Here is a 22,013-nt window from a genome sequence, read left to right as displayed (position 1 = left end):
CTGGCGCTGCTGCTTTTTACTTTTGTGAAGAAATTCTGCTCTGACTGCATCAAAGTGCAGGGCTGCAGTGTGCAGATTGTCTAACTTGGGGAAGAGGAGTCCCGTGGCACCTTAAAGACTAACGATTTATTTGGGCATAGGCTTTCGTGGGTAAAAGACCTTGTGTTGTTTTTACCCACAAAAACTTATGCCAAAATAAATCCATTAGTCTTTAAGATGCCACTAGACGTGTCTGTTTTTGTGGATACAGACTAACACTGCTACCCCCTGATATTTGAGGAAGAGGTAACCACAGTAGAAAGGGATCCTTCTTTCCTTATATTTTTCTCTTCTTTCCCAGCCTCTTTCCTAGTCTCCATGTGACTGGGATGGGTCAGGTTGGGCCTGCTTACCTACTTCCCATGTTGTTGCTGCTCTAAAAATTGCTTCAGATGCACAATGTAGTGGCCTTCTGTAAGCCTTGAATCCCACAAGCTGTGTTAACAAGATTTTCAATCAGCAATTAATTTTCCATGGACATGCACAGTGTGCATATTAGATTCAACTTGAATCCCAAACTAGGGCCACAGCAGCATATCTCAATCAGTGGTTCTAACAGATTATTTCCTTTTCCCCACCAAACAGGATAAATTTGAATCTTGAGCCTATCCCTCCTATTAATCTCTGAAAAGAGATGATAATGAAAATGCTGACACAATTTTAGTTTTAACAGCACTACCAGGTGCTAACTATAATATATAAAAAGCCTACATTTCAAGAATGGCAAAAGGGCAAAACCAATCTCTGCAGATGTTTCCTTCAGTTGTTTTGTGAAGGGGAGGTATTTACTACTGTTTTCTATTGTTCTAGTTGTCTCTTTCCCCTTGGGATTTTCCTCAGCTTTGTTTTATCTTCAGCAGTTCTTAGAATAGAGCTCTCTGGTAGTTTATATAAAAAATAGGTGTGTTTTTTTTCTTTAAAGCTTGACATAGATTATAAGGTATTTAGGGCAAGCAGCTTTATGATTATGATCAGTACTTACTGAGCATCCTGTAGTAAATGAAAGGCATAAGGATGACATCTTTCTAGATACGTTTGCGGTGGAACGAGGAGAGTGGGTTACCTACTATTTTAAAGTATTCATGAGTGATAAATGAACCAATGGCAAGTTTATTCGCTCTCCAAGCTGCGTCGCTGTTTCTTGATGAAAAAGATAATTGGTTACTATGGTGAGTTTTATTCACGTTTTCATTTTCAGGGTTTAAAATGTGTTGGTTGTAATTTATTACAAAATGGGAATATGAATCTGTTGAGAAAATGTGGAATGCTGTGTAGCTGTGGCTTTCGGGGAACAGATGGTCCAGTCATTCATACTTAAAATATTTTATCATATTAGTGGATAATTAAGTATTAGAAATATCAAATTGAATTGTGAATGTCAAAAGGGTGTATGTATACAGATATATAAATATAAAAAACCTCCTGTGCTACAAAAGACTTTCAGTGGAGCTCTATCTTGGCCGTTACTTTAACAAATGGATTTGACTATTTTCCCAATTTACAAACTTCTGTCTGATAGCTTGTTAATATTAGCAATTATCTTTTTGCTTTTTAAAATTATTGTAAAATGATGCATTGACTTTTTCATAAGAAATAATGAGACTGAATTAACTGAAGTACATAAATGAAATATGATAAAAGCCATTGAAAAATATCAGTAAAAAATAATTTAAATCAACATGTGTGTCCAAAAATAGCACTCAGTTGGAAACTTGCTTCACTTCTGTGTCCAAACGTTTGATTGGACCTTTGTCATTTACAAATTATTAATCCAGCTCTAAAGATCTCCCTGTGATGCAAGTCGAATTATATGAAAACAGGTGAAGTTGTATTTTATAATGGTTGGATTACATCACAAAGTGACATGATGTGAATTTTGGAGTAGACTTCTTTTGCATCAGCTGACTTTTGACAGCGTGGATTTTATTTAAACTTTGAAAATATAGCTACTATGTACTGTGATTTTTAAATAAATAAATAAAGGTAATATCTATTTTTAAAAGAATATATATTTTTCATAACATACTTTTCCATCATGAAACTAACAACTTCAGAATACAGATATTTTTGTTTCCTTTTTATTTAGATTATTGAACACATATATAAGTAAATTAAGCTCAAATGACACTGTAAATAGGTATTCTCTCCATCCCACTGCTAACTATGATACACAGTTTTTGTTATCCATGTACCAAGGCAGGACTGGACTCAGAAATGTAACTTCTGGCTCTTAAACTGCTCTTCTCGGGGTTCCTTCCTGCAGAACTTTGTCACACCCTTTTGCTCTCTTGCTTTTCTCCACTGTGTGTCCTTCTGAATTACTACTGAGGGTACGTCTACGCTACCCGCCGGATTGGCGGGTGGGGATCGACATATCGTGTCTAGTGTAGACGCGATAAATTGAACCCCCATCAGTCTGCGTTTCTTGAGGTTGTAGATGTGAATAGAAAAACTGTCCCTTAATGCTCCTTTCCACAGTTCTTGTCTATTTCAGTCTCCTATTTCAGCTTATAAAAGCAGAACTGCCAGAGAGCACAAAATATGTGTTGCATGCCTGTTTATGTCCACCTGCAATCTCAAACAATTCAGTATTTTTTGAGGTTGTGGTTAAATTCCAAGTCTCTCAGCTAGTATTTTTAAAAAGGTGTGCAAGGCCTTGTTTTGAAAACTGGATAGGTTTTGCTGTTTAAAAAAAAAGTATGTTTAAAAAAAAGACTGAGCAATGGGATGCTGTCATAATAGTGGTTTGTAGGTTTTGACAGCGTCTCTTTAAATAGACTTATTAAGCAGCAAAGAATCCTGTGGCACCTTATAGACTAACAGACGTTTTGGAGCATGAGCTTTCGTGGGTGAATACCCACTTCCTCATCTGAGGAAGTGGGTATTCACCCACGAAAGCTCATGCTCCAAAACGTCTGTTAGTCTATAAGGTGCCACAGGATTCTTTGCTGCTTTTACAGATCCAGACTAACACGGCTACCCTCTGATACTAGACTTATTAAATTATTGGCACTAAATATCAATTTAAAATAAACATTCTCTTGTTTTTTTGTAATATAGTACTATTGATTTACAGTGCATGCCATGTCCTGAATTCCTAGTCTGAAAAGACTACAATTTAAAATCAACATTGGCTTCATTATATCATTATGGATTTTGATTAATCCTAATAAGTGGAATAAGTAGCACTCATCATTGCTTCTGAGACACTTCTAATCCTTATAAATAAATATGCACTGCTCCATATCCTCTCCTCTGTGGCCTTTTTATGTGGCTGTATAATCTTCTGTCAGGCTTTCCACTAAAGTACTTGTGATATGGAGCTCAGAGGACCAGGAGCTAGTGGTTATTATACCCAACTTCTGGCCCCTTCTCTCTGTATCAGGGTGATAGTGGTGCCTGTTCCTATCTTAAGCCAGGAATCTTTGGCTTTCCACCCATTTCTGGGTCAAGACCCTTAATGGGTGATGGTAGGGGGACCCAGGCACTTGCTCTCCACTGGGTTTCAGCCCAGGACCCTGTAGGAAGTAACACTGACAGAGTCCTTCCTGCAGTGAGTCTAAGTTTCTTTCCTGGGGTATTTCCTGCTTATAGATCCCTTCAGTTTGGTGCATGGCCCTTATATGCCAGCCAGCCAATCACCTCACAATAGAAGAGTCCAAAGGAGGGGCCCTGCTGGACCTTTGAGTTATCAAGGGGGAGATGGTTAGAGAAGGCTCTGTTTGAGGACATTACCCAATTGGTGGTCCCCACTCAGGCTTACTCTTCTGTCTGGCTTGCTGGGGAAGAATTCCTCACTCTTGTAGCCCATCCACCACCCTTTGCCTGGGCTTCTGAGCCTCTTTTTAACCCTCTCCTCCAGTCAGAGCATACTCGCCAGGCCCAGAGGAGCAGGGTAGGGCTATGTGGGCCCTGTATTGCCCTTATACCCCTTGAGGCACTGTGTTGTGAGTGTACACCCTATCACAATGCTATTTAATTGTTCTGTAACTTCAAAAATTATTAGCAAACCTTGTTTACTCATCAGCACTATCATTTTACTCCTTCAACTACCCAACTTCGCTTCCTCCCTATCAATATGCTCTGCAGTTTGTCATTTCTTTCCACTCTAAAAGTGCCTCAGTACCATTGTGGCTGAGTGGTCTCCCCCTCCTCTGAAGCTTCCACCAGTTCTGTCCCCTAGCATCCACTCAATTCTCCTGTCATCTCCAGTATTTCCACCCCTTAACATTACGATCTGTCTTTCATAGATCAACACTCCTTCCTTGAACTCTATATTGTCTTCTCTACTCCCATTTTGCCTCCCTACTCCAGTTCATATCACTGCCATCTTCAGCTTTGCCATGTCTACTAATACTATCTCCTGCCTTATCTAAAGTGCAGCCATCACTGCTTCTCCGGGAACTCCTCCTTCATCTCAGTACTCTTAATAACTGTCTCCTCAGATCCAGTTAGCTCTCTCTGCAATTTTCTCTCATGTCTTCTAATTCCTGATTGTTCAGAGGATCTTTGATCAATTCTATTCTGGCTGTCTCCCACTCTCAGGACATAGTGGCCATTAAATGCTTTCCACTTTGCTAAACAGGATTTCTTTACAGTTTTCCTTCTTGACCTCAGGGCACTGTTGGCCATACTGAAGATAAACTTTTTAAAAGCTTTTGATTTTAGATGTCTCTGGCTGCTGCTTCTTCATCCTATCAGAGGGGTAGCCATGTTAGTCTGAATCTGTAAAAGCAGCAAAGAGTCCTGTGGCACCTTATAGACTAACAGACATATTGGAGCATGAGCTTTCGTGGGTGAGTACCCACTTCGTTGACATGCATCCGACGAAGTGGGTATTTACCCACGGAAGCTCATGTTCCAATATGTCTGTTAGTCTATAAGGTGCCACAGGACTCTTTGCTGCTTCTTTATCCTGCTTCACTTCTCTCTTTTCTTTCTGCTCTTTCTTGATCTCGAAGTACATTTCAGACAAGAACCAGGTCTTCAGTGGGTTCCTCAGGCTTTGTTCTCATTCCTCTGCACACTTATATCTCCCACCTTCCCTCCTATATTATTTCAAAACTGAATCCCCTCATCAGTTCTGTGTTGTTGACACTCGGTTGTCTTGCTCCTTTAAATCTGTCCCTGATCTCTTCTTTGTCTCCATGGGTATCTTTCTTGAATATATCATCTGGCTGTGACTTTATTTTCTTTATCTGAATGACACCAAGATGGACATTCTTTTATGTGGCAGGAAAAAATATTCTCATCTGTAGTTTTAAGCTGTGATAGCCATTTTGTTTTCAGCTTGATAAATGTGGAGTGGATTCTTGACACTGAGCTCTTTTCCCCCCTGTCATAATATAATTCCCAATTCTGGACCTTAGCATCCAAAATATGGGTATTAGCATGAATTCCCCTAAGCTTAATTACCAGCTTAGATCTGGTAGGCTGCCACCAATCAGGACTTAGAGTAGAGCGCCTGATCGACTCTAGTCTGCCCCAAAAACCTTCCCTGGGGTCCCAAGACCCAAATTCCCTGAGTCTCACAACAAAGGGCAATAAACCATTTCCTTCCCTCTCCCTCCTTCCACCCCAGCTCCTTCCCGCCCTGGGAACACTAGGAGATCACCTGATTCAACTCCGTGAGTCTAACACAAAGAGGAACTTTACCATTCCCTCCCTCAGGCAATACAGACTCAAGCTTCTTTGAGCCTTAACTAGGAGAAAACACTCAAACAGGTCTTAAAGCAAAGCTTTTAATAAAAAAAAGAAAGAAAAAAGTAACAGGTTTATCTCTGCACTTTAGATGGTAAAAAGTTACAGGGTCTTTCAACTTATAAACAATAGAAAGAAACTTTCTCCAGCAGAAACACACTTTAAGCTACTTCCAGCAAGTACACATATGCAAATGAAAAAGAAAACAAATTAAAAGACTATGACCGCCTTTTCTACTTACAGTTCTGAACAGATAAGAGACTGTAGCAGGGAGATTGGCAGAAACCTGGTTACACCTCTAGCCTCGTCCAGGACTCAGAGAGAACAAAGCCAAACCCAAAACCCACAAACAAAGGCTTCCCTCCCACAAGATTTTAAACTATCTTGTCTCCTGATTGGTCCTCTGGTCAGGTGTTTGGGGTCCCTGTTTGTTAACCCTTTACAGGTAAGAGAGACATTAACCCTTAACTATCTGTTTATGACACACACACACCCCCACATCTAGTATACTGGAAATCTACGATCAAGTCTCAAACATATCCTGTATCTGATGCTGCTTCAGCGCTTACTTCTCTGATTTTTTCCTCCATATTTTTGTTCATTCTTGCCTTGATAACTAAAATTCTTCTGAAGCCTCTTAGCATTCCTTGGACACCATCACACCTCTGCATGGTCACATCATTCCATCCTGAAAGACTTAAAGGACCTTGATGTCTATGTCCTTCTCTCCTTCCTTGTTCTTGTGTTAGCACTTGGAAAGTGTAAAGTGCTGCACAAACATTAACATGTACCTTTTGCCTTCCTGCCAATTCAGATTTGTCCTTTGTTGGAGGTCACATCATTGTTGCAGCACCCTCATCCCCTGATGAGTTATGAACACTTCATACTTTTTAAAAAGAAAACTAAAAACCTGTCCTGTTTTTATTCTATTTATAAACTTGCGGAAATTTTAGATGTCACAAAAGAACAAACTAGCAATGTATATTTAAAAAATAACACTGATATAGCTTTGTTCAACATCTTTAGCACCTACATATTCTAATATTATTACTAATTATTTTCCCTCCTTTATTTTTGTATGAACTTAGCATTTGTGAAAGGCTGCCAGAATGACAGCCCTAGAGAATTAAGTCACTAACTGTGCCACAGAAAATGTAGCAGTTAGTGACCATGCACATTTGCACACTGTCCTACAATGTGCCTGTACCCTGACTTATGAAGGAACTCTATAAGAAGAGGGGAAATTCTCTTTCTGTGGCTATTAATTTGTGATGTCTTCTGAAACTCTGGTGGCAGGTTAGTCCCAAAATTTGGTGATATGTGTTGTGATATGACCTGTCCACTAGGTATTGGACTGAGATCCTCAAACTCATTCCATACAGAACACAGACTAGCCATGGAATAGGGCTGGTCTAAACTGGGACAATGCATTGCACTGGGAAGCACGTTAAAACATTTTCACTAACGTGGTGTTAAACATGACTTTGACATTAGTGTGGACAAGAAGAGTAGTGTTTAAAATATTTTTAACATGCCGTAATTTAATTTTACCATGAGCAGCTTGCATGTTTTTAAACATAACTCTTTGTCCAGAGTAAGGATAAAGTTGTGTTTAACACCGTGTTTGTTAAAACCTGTTGTTTAACATGTTTTCGCAACATGATGCATTTTTCAGTGTAGACATACATCTAAAGGACCACAACTTTGGATCACTACTTTCTAGGAGAGGACTTGAATGGGGAGACTTAATAAGAACTTGTTTACAGATATCTCCAAAACCTACGTATTCTGTCCTGCTTGCAGAAAAATAACCTTTTAACCATTCCCCTTACCAGCACCCGCTGTTATCAGCTATTCCTTCAAACTTATCCTAGCTTTCTCTCCCCACCTATTCCATTTCTTTCTGTAACATAATGCAACTCATTGCTTTTAATTGAGATTTGAATGCCTTGTAAGGTTATATTATCTACCATAATATTTTCCTTTACCTTTTTCATATTTAACTGTTAGCAAACTCCTATTTTATGCAGACCTCTCTCATCCTTCCAGATTTTGTGGCTATATAGACAAAGTATGTAGGCCATGTAATGGATTTTTTAAAAAAAATTATATACACTCATTCCTAGTTCTACATATAATTTCCATCTGAATGCCTGAGCAATTATTTAGAACTAATGTTAAAGAGAACAATAGGTAATAGAAGAGACTGAAAGTGGCAAGTGACACCTAGGCTTCAGTATTTAATGTTGTTTTAAAATTGAATTAAGTAAAAAAGAGAACATTTTGGCTTTGACAGAAAATGTGTTACAAAAAGCCCTTTTCCCCCCATACCGATGTATACAGTCAGACTTCTTTTAACTATTAAAAAAACTAAATTCAGAATACTGAAGGACTCTGAACGAAAATTTGAAATAGAGGCAAGGCATTGTCTATGAGCAAGTGTTCCTGGTATGTGCTGTAATAGCTTTCATGAAGCAAATATTCATCCTGTCACAATACAGCTTTGTAAGTCAAATATTGTACTAAATAGGCAGTTGTGACAGCGCCCAACACCTATCCCTCTAAAAAGAGAGCAGGATGATGGCAGAGAAGTTTCAGTAAAGGGTCCTTACCTCATAAATGCACTTTCCTCTTGATCTGTCAGATTCAGTGACTTTGCAAACATGCTACAGAGCTTATCTGTTTTCCTTGGCTTGTGCCAGAGGTGAGAGAGAGGGATGGTTAGGTTCTATAGTGCTTGATTAAGGATTAGTTGGTTATGGGGGAGATCTCCGTTTTTTTGTTATGTGGTGTAATTGTTTTTTATTCTGCCAGCACCCAAAGTACTTGAATAGTTACTTTCTATAAATTTAAAAAAAATCAAAGGCAACATGACTATTCTATTATAACTTTGTTAGAAAAGAGACTGAATAGTTCCTACTTGCACATGTAGAGCTGCAATGATCCAATTGGGCAGACAGTTAATATTCATTCCACAGAGAGAGTAAACACAATACCTTTCCTTTTGTTAGGTAGTACATAGAGAAGTATTGTCAGGTAGCAAGTAATGAAAGGCAGCACTCTTACTTAATCATTTCTGTCATGGTTAGGTATTCACCACTGACCAAGGAGCAGAGGTGAAAGTAAGCCAGTCCAGTCCAGTACTGCGTACGGCAAGAGCCGGTATGCTGTGTAGGACCAGACTGGCTTCCCCAGGCTTGTGATTTAAAGGGCCTGGAGCTCCAGCTGCTGTGGGGAGCCCTGGGTCCTTTAAATCACTGCCAGAGCCCTGCTGCCACTAACCTGAGGCTCCGGCAGTGGGGCTCGGGCAGCGCTTTAAAGGGCCCTGGGCTCCCCACAGAGGCTGGAGCCCCTGGCCCTTTGAATCACCCTTGGGGCTCAGGCGTCCCTTTAAAGGGCCTGGGGCTCCTGCCGCTGCGGGGAGTCCCAGCCCTTTAAATCACCACCAGAGCCCTGCTGCTGCTACCCCCTTTTGCTTTTCTAATTGTTCAATTAGCGGCGCTCGAGCGGCGATTTAAAGGGCCTCAGGCTCCCCGCCACCAGAGCCCCAGGCCCTTTAAATCACTGCCCCAGCCTGGCTGCTGGAGCCCCGGGGTAGCGGTGGCAGGGCTATGGCGGTGATTTAAAGAGCCCGGGGCTCCACTGAGGTAGTGGTGGCCTGGGCCCTTTAAATTGCCCCTGTGCCCCAGAGGCAGCTGGGAGCTCCGGGGGTGATTTAAAGGCCCCGGGGCTCCTAGCCACAGCTGGAGCCCCAAGGCCCCATCTCTTCCGGTTGGGGACATGCCCCTTCTGGTTGAGGCCAAGCCCCTTCTCAGGACTCCGGCGTACCAGTAAGTCTTTTAACTTACTTTCATCCTTGCCAAGGGGAGTGGTATACGATGGAAGGAAGAAATTGTGAATCAGTTTTAAAAAAATGGTTATCTCCAGGTTTTCTAAATCAACACTTAACTTGCACCTTACCTTCATCCAAGGGGTAACCATGTTAGTCTGTATCCACAAAAACAACGAAGAGTCTGGTGGAACATTAAAGACTAACAGAATTACGGGTAAATCTTTATGGGTAAAAAACCCATCAGCTTTATGGGTAAAAAACCCACTTCTTCAGATAGAAGTAGAGTTTTTTACCCATGAAAACTTATGCCCAAATAAATCTGTTAGTCTTTAAGGTGCCACCAGACTCCTCCTTACCTTCATGTTATCCTAATGATTAACATTCTTCAGCCTAATTTTTGTGCCTGACGTTTAATTAAATGTTAGAAAAGCAAAAAGGACTTGAAGTATTTATTCCTTCTTTTTTTAATTCCATTTTGAGAAAATATCCAAGTTGAATTAAAAGGCAGTATAACATGGTCACTGTAGCACTGTTCCTCCACCATACTCATCCGCTCTGCTCTTATTGTAAGCCAAAAAGGGTATTCAGTTGCACACAGGATTCTTTTATATTTCTGTTTAGTACCCCTTCCTCTTTACAAAAGCAGAGCAGTTTGAGGGGACATTCAGCATGTTTACTTTGTGGTGTTCAGAAGTTTGAGGCTTTGGGGAAAAAAAACTGATTAAAGTTAATTAATGAAATAAAACTATTACCTCCTCTCCCACCCACCTTTTTTTCTTCTTCACACTTAGTGAGGTGTAAGTATGGTATAACCTTCTATACCTGCACTAATTTGAGCGACCAATTTTTTTTTTAAAGAATTATTTTGGTATAGCACCTCACTTAATGTGTAAGAGTTAATAGCTGATTTCCTTTTAAATAAATTTTAAGATTATAGATAATCTTGGTCTAGATAAAACTGATCTGCCATGAGTGCAGAGGACTGGACTAGGTGACTTCTCAAAGTCCTTCCAGTTCTATGATTATAGACATTATGGATCTAGTTTGCGGCAATGCTTACTTATGGCTTTTACACCCAGATGGCATTATATAATATAGTTGATCTGTTTTAAACAATTGAATGCAAAAATACTTTTTTTTTTCTGTTTAAAGTTCATTACTATTTGGCATTCATTGTAATATTTTCTACAATATCACTTAATTACTTCTAATTTAACCACCACAGTTCCTGTAATTGTTTTTAACTAACTGAAATACACAGGTATATTTACACATGCTATTTCTAAAGATAACTACTATATAAGGATGTAGATAGTTGTTGTCCCAGATCTACCATCTGCAGAGTTGTAGATCAAAAAAAGCTTAGCCACTCTTATTATTAACATTTGTTTATAACAGCAGCAGCATTCTTTGGAACCTTTCAGGGACATAACCAAAATAATAATAATAGTCCCTATCCTAAGGATTTTACAATCCAGATTAGATACAGTGATGGGATGCAGGGAGATGACATCACATTGAGGAGGAGGGAGAGACATACACAAAACAAGGTGACAAAGTTGCTTGCAGGTAATATGATATTTAATCTATTTATCTTAGTTGCTTGAACAGGCAGGCAAAAAAATCCTTGGAAAAGCCTTGTGTTCATTGTGTCAGCTCCTTGAAACCAATGCTCTTTGAGGTCCCTAGCACCTGTTCCATGAACTCGTAATTTAGGACATTGGCTCCCAAACTGTGGTCAGCAGATGCCTTTCCAGTGATTTGTAGAATAAAATATCTAAGCAACAAGTGGCTGTCAGTGGACTAGAAAGTTGAAAGAGGACATTGTAAAAGAAAGACCATCATGTAGACTAAGAGGTCTGCAGAAGACAATGTGGAGAACTAGTCTCATATAGAATATCGCCTTCTCACAGTGATATTTCCTATTCAATGAGACTGTAATCCCTAAAATATGACCTGGGGGTGGGGTATCCACTAGGGATTCTCCCAGTGGTGATGTGCAGTTAGTTCTTCAGTGTTGGTTTTCTGTTACCCCTTAACCAAATTTGGTGGCAAGGGCCATAGATGGCTGTAGCATTCTGGTGCAGCACTTTTGGGATGGTAAAACAATAGTATGTATAACTCTGTTAAACTCCCCTTCTTTCTGCACCTCAGTTTAACTCTTCGCTGAAGCACAGACTAGAGTTCTGTCTGATTGTGACTTTTCAGAAAGCATTGCTCAGTGTGTCAAACCCTATAGCTATTATATGTGAAACCCTGATAATAGGTGTTAATAGTTCCCAGTCCATTTCAAAGGGAGACTACCATACACTGTCTTACTAAAACATTTAATGCACACAGCAGACAGTATAAAATATGGTAAATGGTATTTGGAAAATGATGAATAACCTTTAAACAAAAGCTTTTAGTAAATCTATTGGTGTTTCTTTTACAGAGTTTCCCACTTTGTTTCTGTTACATACATTAATGTATAAAGTTTCAAGATAACATCTTTTATACTTTAGTGCACACACACGCAAACGTATTCCCCTCTGATTTTCTCTGAGATGTTTTCTTAGTTTCTGTAGTGTGGCCATAATATATCCAGTGTGTCACCTGGAATCCCCAGAGCTTGAGAAGAGTGGGAACATCTGTCTTTCAACACTTCAGAACCCGTCAGCAAACAGTCTGGGGATCTCCATAACTAGTCGTATTCCAGCCCTTGGGTTAACAGCTGACTGCTCCTCAGTTGCCGAGGAAACAGAAATCTGCAGCCTGTGTTCAAAATGGTACAGATATTGGGATCAGCATATAAAACATCCATTCCCTTGATCTCTGTAAGGCTCTCACTCTATAGGGCACCATCTTCTCCCCATAAGCTCAGCTAAGTCAGGCAAGAATTTACAAGCCCTCACCACACTCAGCTCTGCCCCATTTCTCTCATTAGCTGAGGCAGAATCCCAGTTGAGAGCAGTTAGCTGATAGCTGAATCTAAGTTCCACAGGCTCTGTAGCCTCTAGGGTAACACATGCTCCCCTCAGCTCTCCCTCTACATCTGTAACACAGACCACCGTAGAGGAAACATCCCAATGGAGGGCTTCTCTAGGTTGTAAAGCTAGAATAGCCTTGCTCTGCATCCAGAGTTCTACAGGACTGGGATGCAGCCCTCACAGCACATCTCTTGGTCCTATGATGATCAGCTGCTGAGTCCACAGGGCTCTCTTTTAAACTCATATATTCATACCCTTTCCCCTGCTCCCCACCTGATGCTCTGATATGCTCAGCTCTAGAGGGTGACCCGCCAACTGGATTGACCACAATGAAAAGTTTTTATACAGGTTCAGAAACAGCCACTGAGCATGTCTAATAACTGCCACACCCTAGTTCTGAATGCTCTGTGCTGTGACTGAATTTCCCTCTATGTCCACTTCCCCACCCCCCAAATTGTTTCTCTGTCTTTGATGAGTCAAACAAGTTCAAATGCTGCAGTATAAATGGGGGTGAAAGTAACTTTTCTCAGAATTTTTTTATTCAGAATGCACAACTGTCTTGTAAAGTTTGTTAGGTGAGAAAATTTGGGACAGCAGAGGGGACTATGGGATAAGAACATTAGTTGTACATTTCAATGATCAAAAGTGAGATATTAACACTGTTGGCATTTTAAGTTGTCATTATTAGGTTTCAGGTTGGCACACCATTGAGATAAAGGGAAGAATTTATACTTCCGAAATGTTTCAGGCTGTCTGCAGTCATCTCTGTCCAATTTGTTTTTATATTTGGTTCATATTACAGAAGGATTAAATATGCAAATATTTGTTAAAATATTTCAGTATTTTAATATTCTGGAGCACAATTTATCAGCAAATTCCATGGCAGCAAAATCACATAGGGCACTGCCCATAGCAAGATATGCTCTTGCAGAAAATGACAAAACAACCAGTCTTTTCATCTCTGGACCTTGATATAGTTATCTGGCCCACTTAAGTAAAAACAACCATGATAGACCAAAATGTGATGGAAAATTTTCAGTAAGAGAACTTTTTCTTGACTGTTGGAAGTAGGCAGTTACTTCTAGGGTGTTGATTTTAGAGCTGTGTTCCAAATCTTCTTCCAAGCTGCTGTGTTGGGGTTGGGAACCAGAACTATCAAAGTCTATGCCTCTTTATAGTTGGGTGGGGCTGTTGGTCTTGCTATATGCAACCCTGTTGTTTCCAAGACAGTGTACCACCAGTGATCTGTAGAGCAGTTGAAGGTCCACAGAGAGTCGACTGGTGACATAGTGCTGGCTCTCCTTCTTGCTTTCAGTTTCTCCATCACATTGAGAAAAACTAAATATATATTAAATACTCTCCTAGTCTTTTCCATTTAAGCAATTGTTGTAGTTGACACAGGAATTTTATGATTGCAGAGAGGACTAGAATGATTTATGCAATCATAAATGGGAGAGGAGCTGTCCACAAGTCAATATCTCTGTTGAGATGTGGACCACATTTGAAAAAATCTTGAGAAACCCCTGCTCTTCCTGGTCAAGCTGCTCTGTAATGAATGTCAATTAACTTGCCTTTGCTCCCTGTACTGTGTTGTGCACATGTGCCTGCAGTTATGCTTTTGTTTGCAGGCTTTCTGTGTAAGCAGCCATTCTGCCTTGCATTGTGGGGACAAGCATACTGCAGTTCTGGTAACTGCAAGGACTGTGCCACTTTCATTTGTGTCTAAAGTATGCGATTTTTGCAGAGCATCAGCAGTGCCTTCTGTAGTCCTTGTGGGCCATGACAGAGTTCCATCTTGAGTGATAGGGAGTATTTTGTTAAACGATCTGAATCCTGACACTGCTGTGCACTAGTATAGTTTGTGATTGCAGATGAAACTTTTTTTGTTAACTGGCTTTGTTCTAGAAATGAAATGCTGGGTTAGTTTTAATATTTCTTCAGTGACCCACAAAATCTTTAATTATTTTCCTGGGTTCAGGTTCTACATCCTGTATAAAATGAAGTCCTTAAATTGCTGTGAATACAGCACTCCAGCCTTGAAATTATTTTCTTAGATTAGAACTGTGGTGTGCTTTGTTCCAGTTCTCCTGAAGATATTTATCCTATGTTCGCTTATTGTTTTTGACAGGTCATCTGAACAAGAATCACCAAAGTGAGTTTTCTTATAAGCATACAAAAATTCAACTGTTGAAAGTGGGGATTTCAGATATGAACTAAAATTATGAATGAATGAAATCTTTGAAGCCTTTCTATTTAAATGGTTAGAAAAATGTCATTTTACAGACATCTTTCAAAAAAATCCCAAAACTTATCTTTAGAAATATGTTGAATTCTGACATGCCAGTAAGCATCTAAGCATCGTAATTTGCGAAGAGTCACGTCTTTAAATTGCTCTGTAGAATATATAGTGAAAGTTTAATTATCCTAAAATCTGATTGTGATTTATCTAGTAATTCTTTATATAGTACCACAACACATTAAATTAAGCAGTTTGAAAGTCACATCTATCCCTACCAAAGTGTTAACTTTTCCTGCACTGGGGAATCATTATGATGTTACAAGTGAAATGTGAAAATTTGCTATGTTTCTCAAAGATTATGTTAGTGTGATCCACTTACACATATAACTTTGGTATCTTCATATACTGATTTAAATTCAAGTCATAAATGGCTTGAGGTATACAATATTCATAATAGTAATTACTAGAGAAACCAAAATCTTGAAGATGCTGTTTCTATTTTACATGATGTGTGTGTTTATATAGTTCACTACTTTAAAACATTTTCAGGGTTTAGCAAAGTGTTGTCATGAACAGTAAGGACTACTGAAGACTGGAAAAGCTGAAAATTTAAGTATCTTTCTTGAACTGAATATTCTGTGACTGTTGTAAAAACACTCCATTCACCTTGCTGATGCAAAATAGTAAAATTAAATGTCCCAAACTTGGTTAACCACAGAGTTAAGGTTGCACAGAGGTGGTTGTAACCTTTGAAAACATTGCGTTCAGCTTCACTCAGACCTCTGAAAACTAGCAGATGAAGAAAAGAATGAAAGCAATGCAAACTTAAACTTCTAAAAACCAGGAAATATGAATTTATCATACCTCCACTCTTCAACACAACCTTAATTCTGTTTTCTTCAAGCAATGCCCCAAGACACAATAATACACAGTTTAGCATTTTATTCTTACAGAAGCTACATGGTCCTCTGGGAATATAGCACCTGGGCACTATAGGACAAAGTCTAAAACCTTCTCTTGCTAAGGCAAATCTCATGTCTAGGTCAGGTGTAGCAAATGGGAGCTACTTGCACCTGGCCTATACTCAAACACTGAGCCTACTCCACACAAACCCTCCTAGACTTCTTTAATATTACCACCCTTCACCCTGACTCAGAACATTCCGTCTGAGACATTCCCTTCCCTTACCACTCTCTAAGCCACAGAGACCACTGTTTTGTATGTCACCAGACTGCTGACAAGAAAATCCCCATGTGCATCTCTACTGATACAACCTCCAGAACACATCGCTGAAATGAAGAATACCTAATCCTTCAAAGTAAACATGCACTCCTCCTTGTATTAGTGTAAAAGTTCTGCCAGTCCGCTCCAACTAATCCTCCGCTGTTTAATACAAGAAGTGAGGTAGTTGGAGTGCATGCCACTAAATGCTGGAATTCAAATTTTTGCACCACCACAAATAATGGCACATTCTCTTAGAACTTCCTCATGTCTACTTATCATTGCACGTGACCTCATCCTGAACCATTTCCAATGGCTGTTTCCAGCTCCAGGGAACAGAGCTAAGGTTGCGTTATGGGGATGATGTGTACTTTAACTTTATTTTCTATGTCTTGGTTTTCAGAGGATTATTTTTGTTGCTGTAGCTCTTATTGTCCTGGTTTTCAGAAGTTTGGGTATAGCTGAATTCAATATTGTGACACAGCAGAAGGCACTGCTGGGCAACCGTAACTGCATTAACGAAGTTTTGGTGAAGTTATTTCCTTCTCATTTTTAAGAATAGTTTCTCAGTTTCCCCATGTTCCACAGTCCAGCTCTTTTTTTTTTTTTTTTTTTTTTTTTTTGCTGCCTCTGGCTCCTTGTCAATGATTGCTTTGGCCACAGGATGCACTGGCTGGATGTTAGTGACTTCACTGCATCTGCATCATCTCCATGTCTTCTTTCTCTCTGCCTGTATCACAGCCTGATTTTCCTCCTTCAGTTTACTTCCACAGGGAGAAGTGGGTGTTGGAATGGGACCCACAGGCTATGGAGCTGGAGAGAGAAGGCAGGAACTATACAAAGACTAGAATGGAGTCAGTGGGGAACATATTTTGAAGATAGAGCAAGGGGGGAAATGTATGTGTGTGTGTTTTGGGAGACAGAGTTCAAAGCCCCTAACATTCCCTACTGCACAGCTTTCCTTTGCACCCTACTCTTTTCTATACTGCTCCAACAACCCTTTAATTGCTCCTAAATTCTTCCCCAGTGCTCAGAATTCCCCACCACTGGTCCAACACTGCTCCATGACTTCCAATGGTCACCTCCTCATGCCCACTGCTCTGACTACCCCTCTGCCCACAAACCCCCACTATTCTGACCCCTACTCCTCCCTTACATGCACATACTAGTTCCGCCCTCATCCTTGCCAAGTCCACTACCCCAGACCTGGGCCCAGTGTATGGGGAAGGAGCTCTACAAATCCATCTGCAGCATAGGAAGCTCAGAGAGGTGTGAAGTGGCTCATGAATATCAATGAGCTGTTCTGTGCTTAGTGAAAACATCCCCATTACTAATCTCAGTGCTGTGTACTGTGCCATTTTACTGAACATGCTCATACCTACCCAGCTCCCCATCCTTCCTCAGTTTTAAAGGGGGAAAAGAAATAGGAGCTATGGATGTGGGAAAGTTCAGGGGCGGCGGGGGATGGGGAGTGGGAGAGATGAAACTTCTATAAACTTTACACTTAATAACTTTTTCAGTATTTTCAATATTGCTTTCCCAGCAGCTGGAATAAATACCAAGTGGCTGAGATCAGTTTTAGGAGGATTAGCAGCATAGTTTGAGCCCCAGATGTATGCAAAAAAGTTTTAAAAAACAGATGATTTTGTCAACGATGTTGAATTTTTCTGAGAGGTAGCTCATATCTCATTAATGCCTTGTTCAAATGACCCCAAATTTTGGCCAAATCACCTTATCCCCCACCCCTATGAGGCACAGCGAATTTGAAGATAATCCAGGTAAAGGATTTTAGAGTATTTAGAATAGTCTACTGTTAAATAGAAAGTGACACTCAACTTTAACTGGCGCTCTGCTATGAAGTTGATATTACATGTTTGTAATTACTACTGTATGTTGAGTTTAAACCCATGAATATCAGTACCTTTTTAACGTACTTTATCTTTTTCTTTTAATGAAGGAATGTATTGGAAAATAGTCCAGCACAGAACTGTCTGACTCATACCTCACCTGTTGCCTTGTCCCAGTCTGCCAATGGAGTTGGTAACTTTTCAGGCTCTTATCCATTGGATGGAGTGGACAAACAGTTTTTAGAAACATATGACAACATCACAAAAGGGAGCGTAACAGAAGATTCCAGTCAGTACTACTGTGATAAGGTACGTTGTTTAACAAGGCTGAATTAAATGAAAACGGAGAAGGCCTAGTATAAATGTGCATCCAGTCTGTGAAATAAAGAATTCATAGGGTTTTCCAACAATGTTAACGTGTCTGTTGCACAATATACATGTTAAATGTCATGTACTAATAAGAATAAGTCTGGTTTATTAAGGTCTACAATTACCAAGGAGGAAAACACTATGCAATGTGGCAGGCAAGTCTGCCAGCTCTGTGGGTTTTCCATAGGCTCAAAATTTTCAGACCCACCTGCAGAGAAAACCCCTAATTTAAGGGGAAAGCCCCATGTAGTTGTCTTCCCTTTGCCCTAATTCCCCATCTCTGGAGGAAGAAAAGCCAGCCAGAGCTGTTATACATGCCAATAGACAGCAGTGCCCCTCAGTATATACAGCAGGCAACAGCTGCCCACCATTCTCTGGCTCCCCTTGCCCCCCAGTCTCTCTAACCCTTTTTCCAAATCCCCTCCAGGGCCCCTCACTACTAACAATTCCAGTGCTGTGCTGACTATTCTCAAGCACCACACCTAGGCCCAATGCTCCCTTATTGCTTCCCCTCCCCAGCCTCACAAGTCTTCCATGCACCTAACAACCTTCCCTTCCCCTCCTGTTTTCCTGAATGCTACCCCCACCCCCTGCCTCCTATGTAGGGGACTGCCAAACTAAACCACTTGTGGAAAGTGGGGTGGGGAAGAAGTGTATGGTAGAGTAAAAATGCCTAGAGTGTGGCAGGGAATGCAAGGGTGGAATAGCTAAAATTAAACCCCTTGGTGGAGAGTGTTAAATGCTGTTACAGGAAGATTAAATTCAAATGCTTCAGGGCAAAGAGCGAGATAATTGCAGTGAAATGTTGTGGATGGTGGATAAAATGATATTTCTTGGGGCGAAGGAATGAAATGTGGATGTGGGGAAGCAAGGAGGAAAACAATCAATTCTGGGATTTCCCTTTCCCTCATCTTCCCCCTGCTTCCTTTCCTTTGCCTTTCTCTCCGTTTCTTTGATTGTGTACCTCTTTCCCTAGTTCTAAACAATTTTATGTAAATATACTCAAATTTATGCAAATTATTCAGACAATTTTGCATTTCCTGTGCTTTTTGCTGTGAGGATATTGATAGTTTATTTAATATATTTTAAACAGTTTCTAAAACTAGCACCCTGTGCTTGCTGTCCTTAAAGGTTTAAATTCGTAGCTGAATCAGTTGCATGGATATGTGCATGTAAAGCTGGTCCAAAAATGGACTCCACCCTGCTGTAATAGCGACATTTTGAATTGAAACAAAAAGATGAAATTTCTTGTGGCATTGATGGATACATAAAAATGTTTTATTTTGATCATGTTAAAATGTATTATAATACATAATATATAATATAATATGAAAGTCAAACACAAATTAAATGAGACAAGAAAGTTGAAATTAATCATTTAGATTTTTCCTGTCAAAAAGTTTGTCATCAGCGTGTCTCTGCAAAAAGTTTTGATTTCAGCAATGTGTTTCAATTTCAATGACACTTAATTTTCTGATGGAAAACTGTTCAGTCAGATTTTTCAACCAGCTCTATGTACAGCCATTATTTTCTGAGTTTTGCACTTTAGATTATAGTTTTGAAACATCTAAGTATGCTCAGCATGCAATTTTCAAAGGCCAGTAACTCAATCTCATCAAAGTTAATTCTGCTGTGGATCCATAAAGTGAACTACTCAGTGAAGATTATTTCAATGCCAAATTTTACACTTCAAAATTCAGACACTCTGGCTTGTGGGACTTTTCAAGAAGATCCAAATATACTTTTTTATGGAAAAGTTTATTTTGTGTAGTTCTTGAAATCAATAATTTCTGAAAATTATGGGCAACAGTCTTATGATCGAAACCATTATGCGTCATTAATTGTGGTATTCTCTGCTATTTCCAGTATAATAAACAGGAAAATACAAACAATTTTTGTGTACAGTACAATCCTAGCTCCTCTTCATTTTTACCACATTTACTTTTTTCTTTTTCTAATATGAATTAATCTGTATAGCAAATATTTTGGGAGGGGTGGAGGGGTTTGCCATTATTTTGTGCTAAGAAATAGAAAATCTTAAAGTTTTTTTTTTTTAAATGTGTTGCAGAATGAAGTAATTGATGGAGATTTGCTTTTGGTGCGAATCACTCCAGATGAAGATGGGAAATTTGGATTTAATCTGAAGGTAAAAAAGGAGCCTTAAAATCTCATGAATGTGCAACATAGTTAAGTGTCTTAACTGATCAGATCAATATTGTTTTCCATTTTAAATGTCCATGTTTGCATCAGAGGTAAGAGATTAAGGTATCTGATGATCCTTTGCTGTCCTACAAGGACCTTTTTTTTTTTTTTTTTTTTTTTTTTAAGAGTTTAAAAACTCTCGCCAAGATTTTTCAGAAACAGGTGCTTAAGATTAAGTTCCTAAATTGTTTATATAGGCACCCAAATAATGGCCTCATTGGCTAAAGCAAGCATCCAACTGCCTCTGTTGTCTTTAGTAGAAGTTGCTGTATGTCCAACACATTTGAAAAGCAAATCATTTATTCAGATGCCTACAAACGGACTATGGAGCCTAACTTCAGGCGCTTATTTTGTGGAGAAGTAGGCCCTTCATGTTTTACCATCAACAGAACATGTTAATGGTGTGTGTGCACCTAGTGGTGAGCCAATTATTGCAAAGGTATAAACTAGTAAATGAAGGAATTGGGGAAGGAGGTGCGGCAGCAGTTTCCGTACTTTCTGATTGATGTCCATTTTGAGGCCCTGTTATACTGCCTGAATGCTATGAAGTGGCTATAGTGAAAATGAGATGTTCCAGCATCTGATCCCTGTCACTTATTTGTGGGCATTGTTAGGTCACCTGTTTCATTCATGAGTCCAGGAGAAGATGTTTTTTATGTCCATAAGACTTCAGTGGCATATAAAATATAAAAGGGATAAAGAAATGTGGTTGGTTTGAGACTCATAGTTTGATCCTGCAAGATGCTGAGTTCTCTGGTCCCAGTTCAGCATAGCACTTAAGCATGAATACTGAGCACCTTGCAAGGTCAAGCCCATGACAGTGAAGTACAAAGCATAAATTTTATAGTCATATAGGAACAAAAAATAGACTATTTGTTGTATAATGTACTGCTTACATTCTAAGAGTATATTTATAGTGACTGTTTATTTAACATCTTGTAGGGTGGTGTTGATCAAAAAATGCCTCTAGTGGTGTCAAGAATAACTCCAGGATCATCTGTAAGTAAATTCTTATGTAATTCTTCAGTGTATGGCTCTGTAGCAAAGCTAATTTTTTTCCAGTGTCTGAATATGTTGTAACACATAGCTGAAATGTCTTTTTTATGACTAGTACAATAGATGCATCATCTAAATCAAATTAGGAAGGACAAAGGCATTTTATTTTAAGATTTTATTTTGGGCACATACTTCAAAGTGTATTTTCCAAACTTTTATAACAAATTGAGATAATACTAATTCTAATTTGATATGAATTCTGTGTGGTTTCTGCTGCAGTCTGCATATTGTAGAAGTTTCAGAAAGAAAGGTTTCATTGTAATTGAACCTCAGTATAATGCAAGAATTCTGTAACTTTTTCATAGCACAAACTACATCATAACAGAGAAATTGACTTGTGTCCCACATCCTGCCCCAATCATGAATGTGTGGCCCACATTACCTATCTTTGTCATCTGTGTGTAACAGCTTGCTTTTATTCAGCTTTCATGAATAAATAGAATTATGCAATTTAATGAATTTGTAGTTGTCTCAGAGAAATGTATGAACTGGAAACAGAGGAACCAGCCCCACATGACAATTTAGTGCTTTCCTGACAG

At 39.4% G+C, this 22,013-nt stretch overlaps 1 protein-coding gene across 3 annotated transcripts in view; it reads left to right on the top strand.

Moving 5' to 3' along the window:
* The window catches only part of PTPN3 (protein tyrosine phosphatase non-receptor type 3), a 372,274-nt gene that overhangs the window by 277,076 nt on the left and 73,185 nt on the right, over positions 1 to 22,013 (top strand). For 2 of the 3 annotated variants that reach the window (XM_030551500.1, XM_030551499.1), the window contains exons 15-18: positions 14,669 to 14,692; positions 17,958 to 18,156; positions 20,285 to 20,362; positions 21,361 to 21,417. In XM_030551500.1, the coding sequence (XP_030407360.1) occupies positions 14,669 to 14,692; positions 17,958 to 18,156; positions 20,285 to 20,362; positions 21,361 to 21,417 (358 nt within the window). The remainder of the gene's footprint in view (positions 1 to 14,668; positions 14,693 to 17,957; positions 18,157 to 20,284; positions 20,363 to 21,360; positions 21,418 to 22,013) is intronic. The other variant, XM_030551501.1, reaches the window with a different exon arrangement.

The sequence above is a fragment of the Gopherus evgoodei genome, chromosome 2 (assembly GCF_007399415.2).
Source record: "Gopherus evgoodei ecotype Sinaloan lineage chromosome 2, rGopEvg1_v1.p, whole genome shotgun sequence".
NCBI classification, from domain to species: Eukaryota; Metazoa; Chordata; order Testudines; family Testudinidae; genus Gopherus; species Gopherus evgoodei.
Note: the sequence above shows the minus strand (reverse complement) of the source record. Positions and strands in the feature narration are given on the sequence as shown.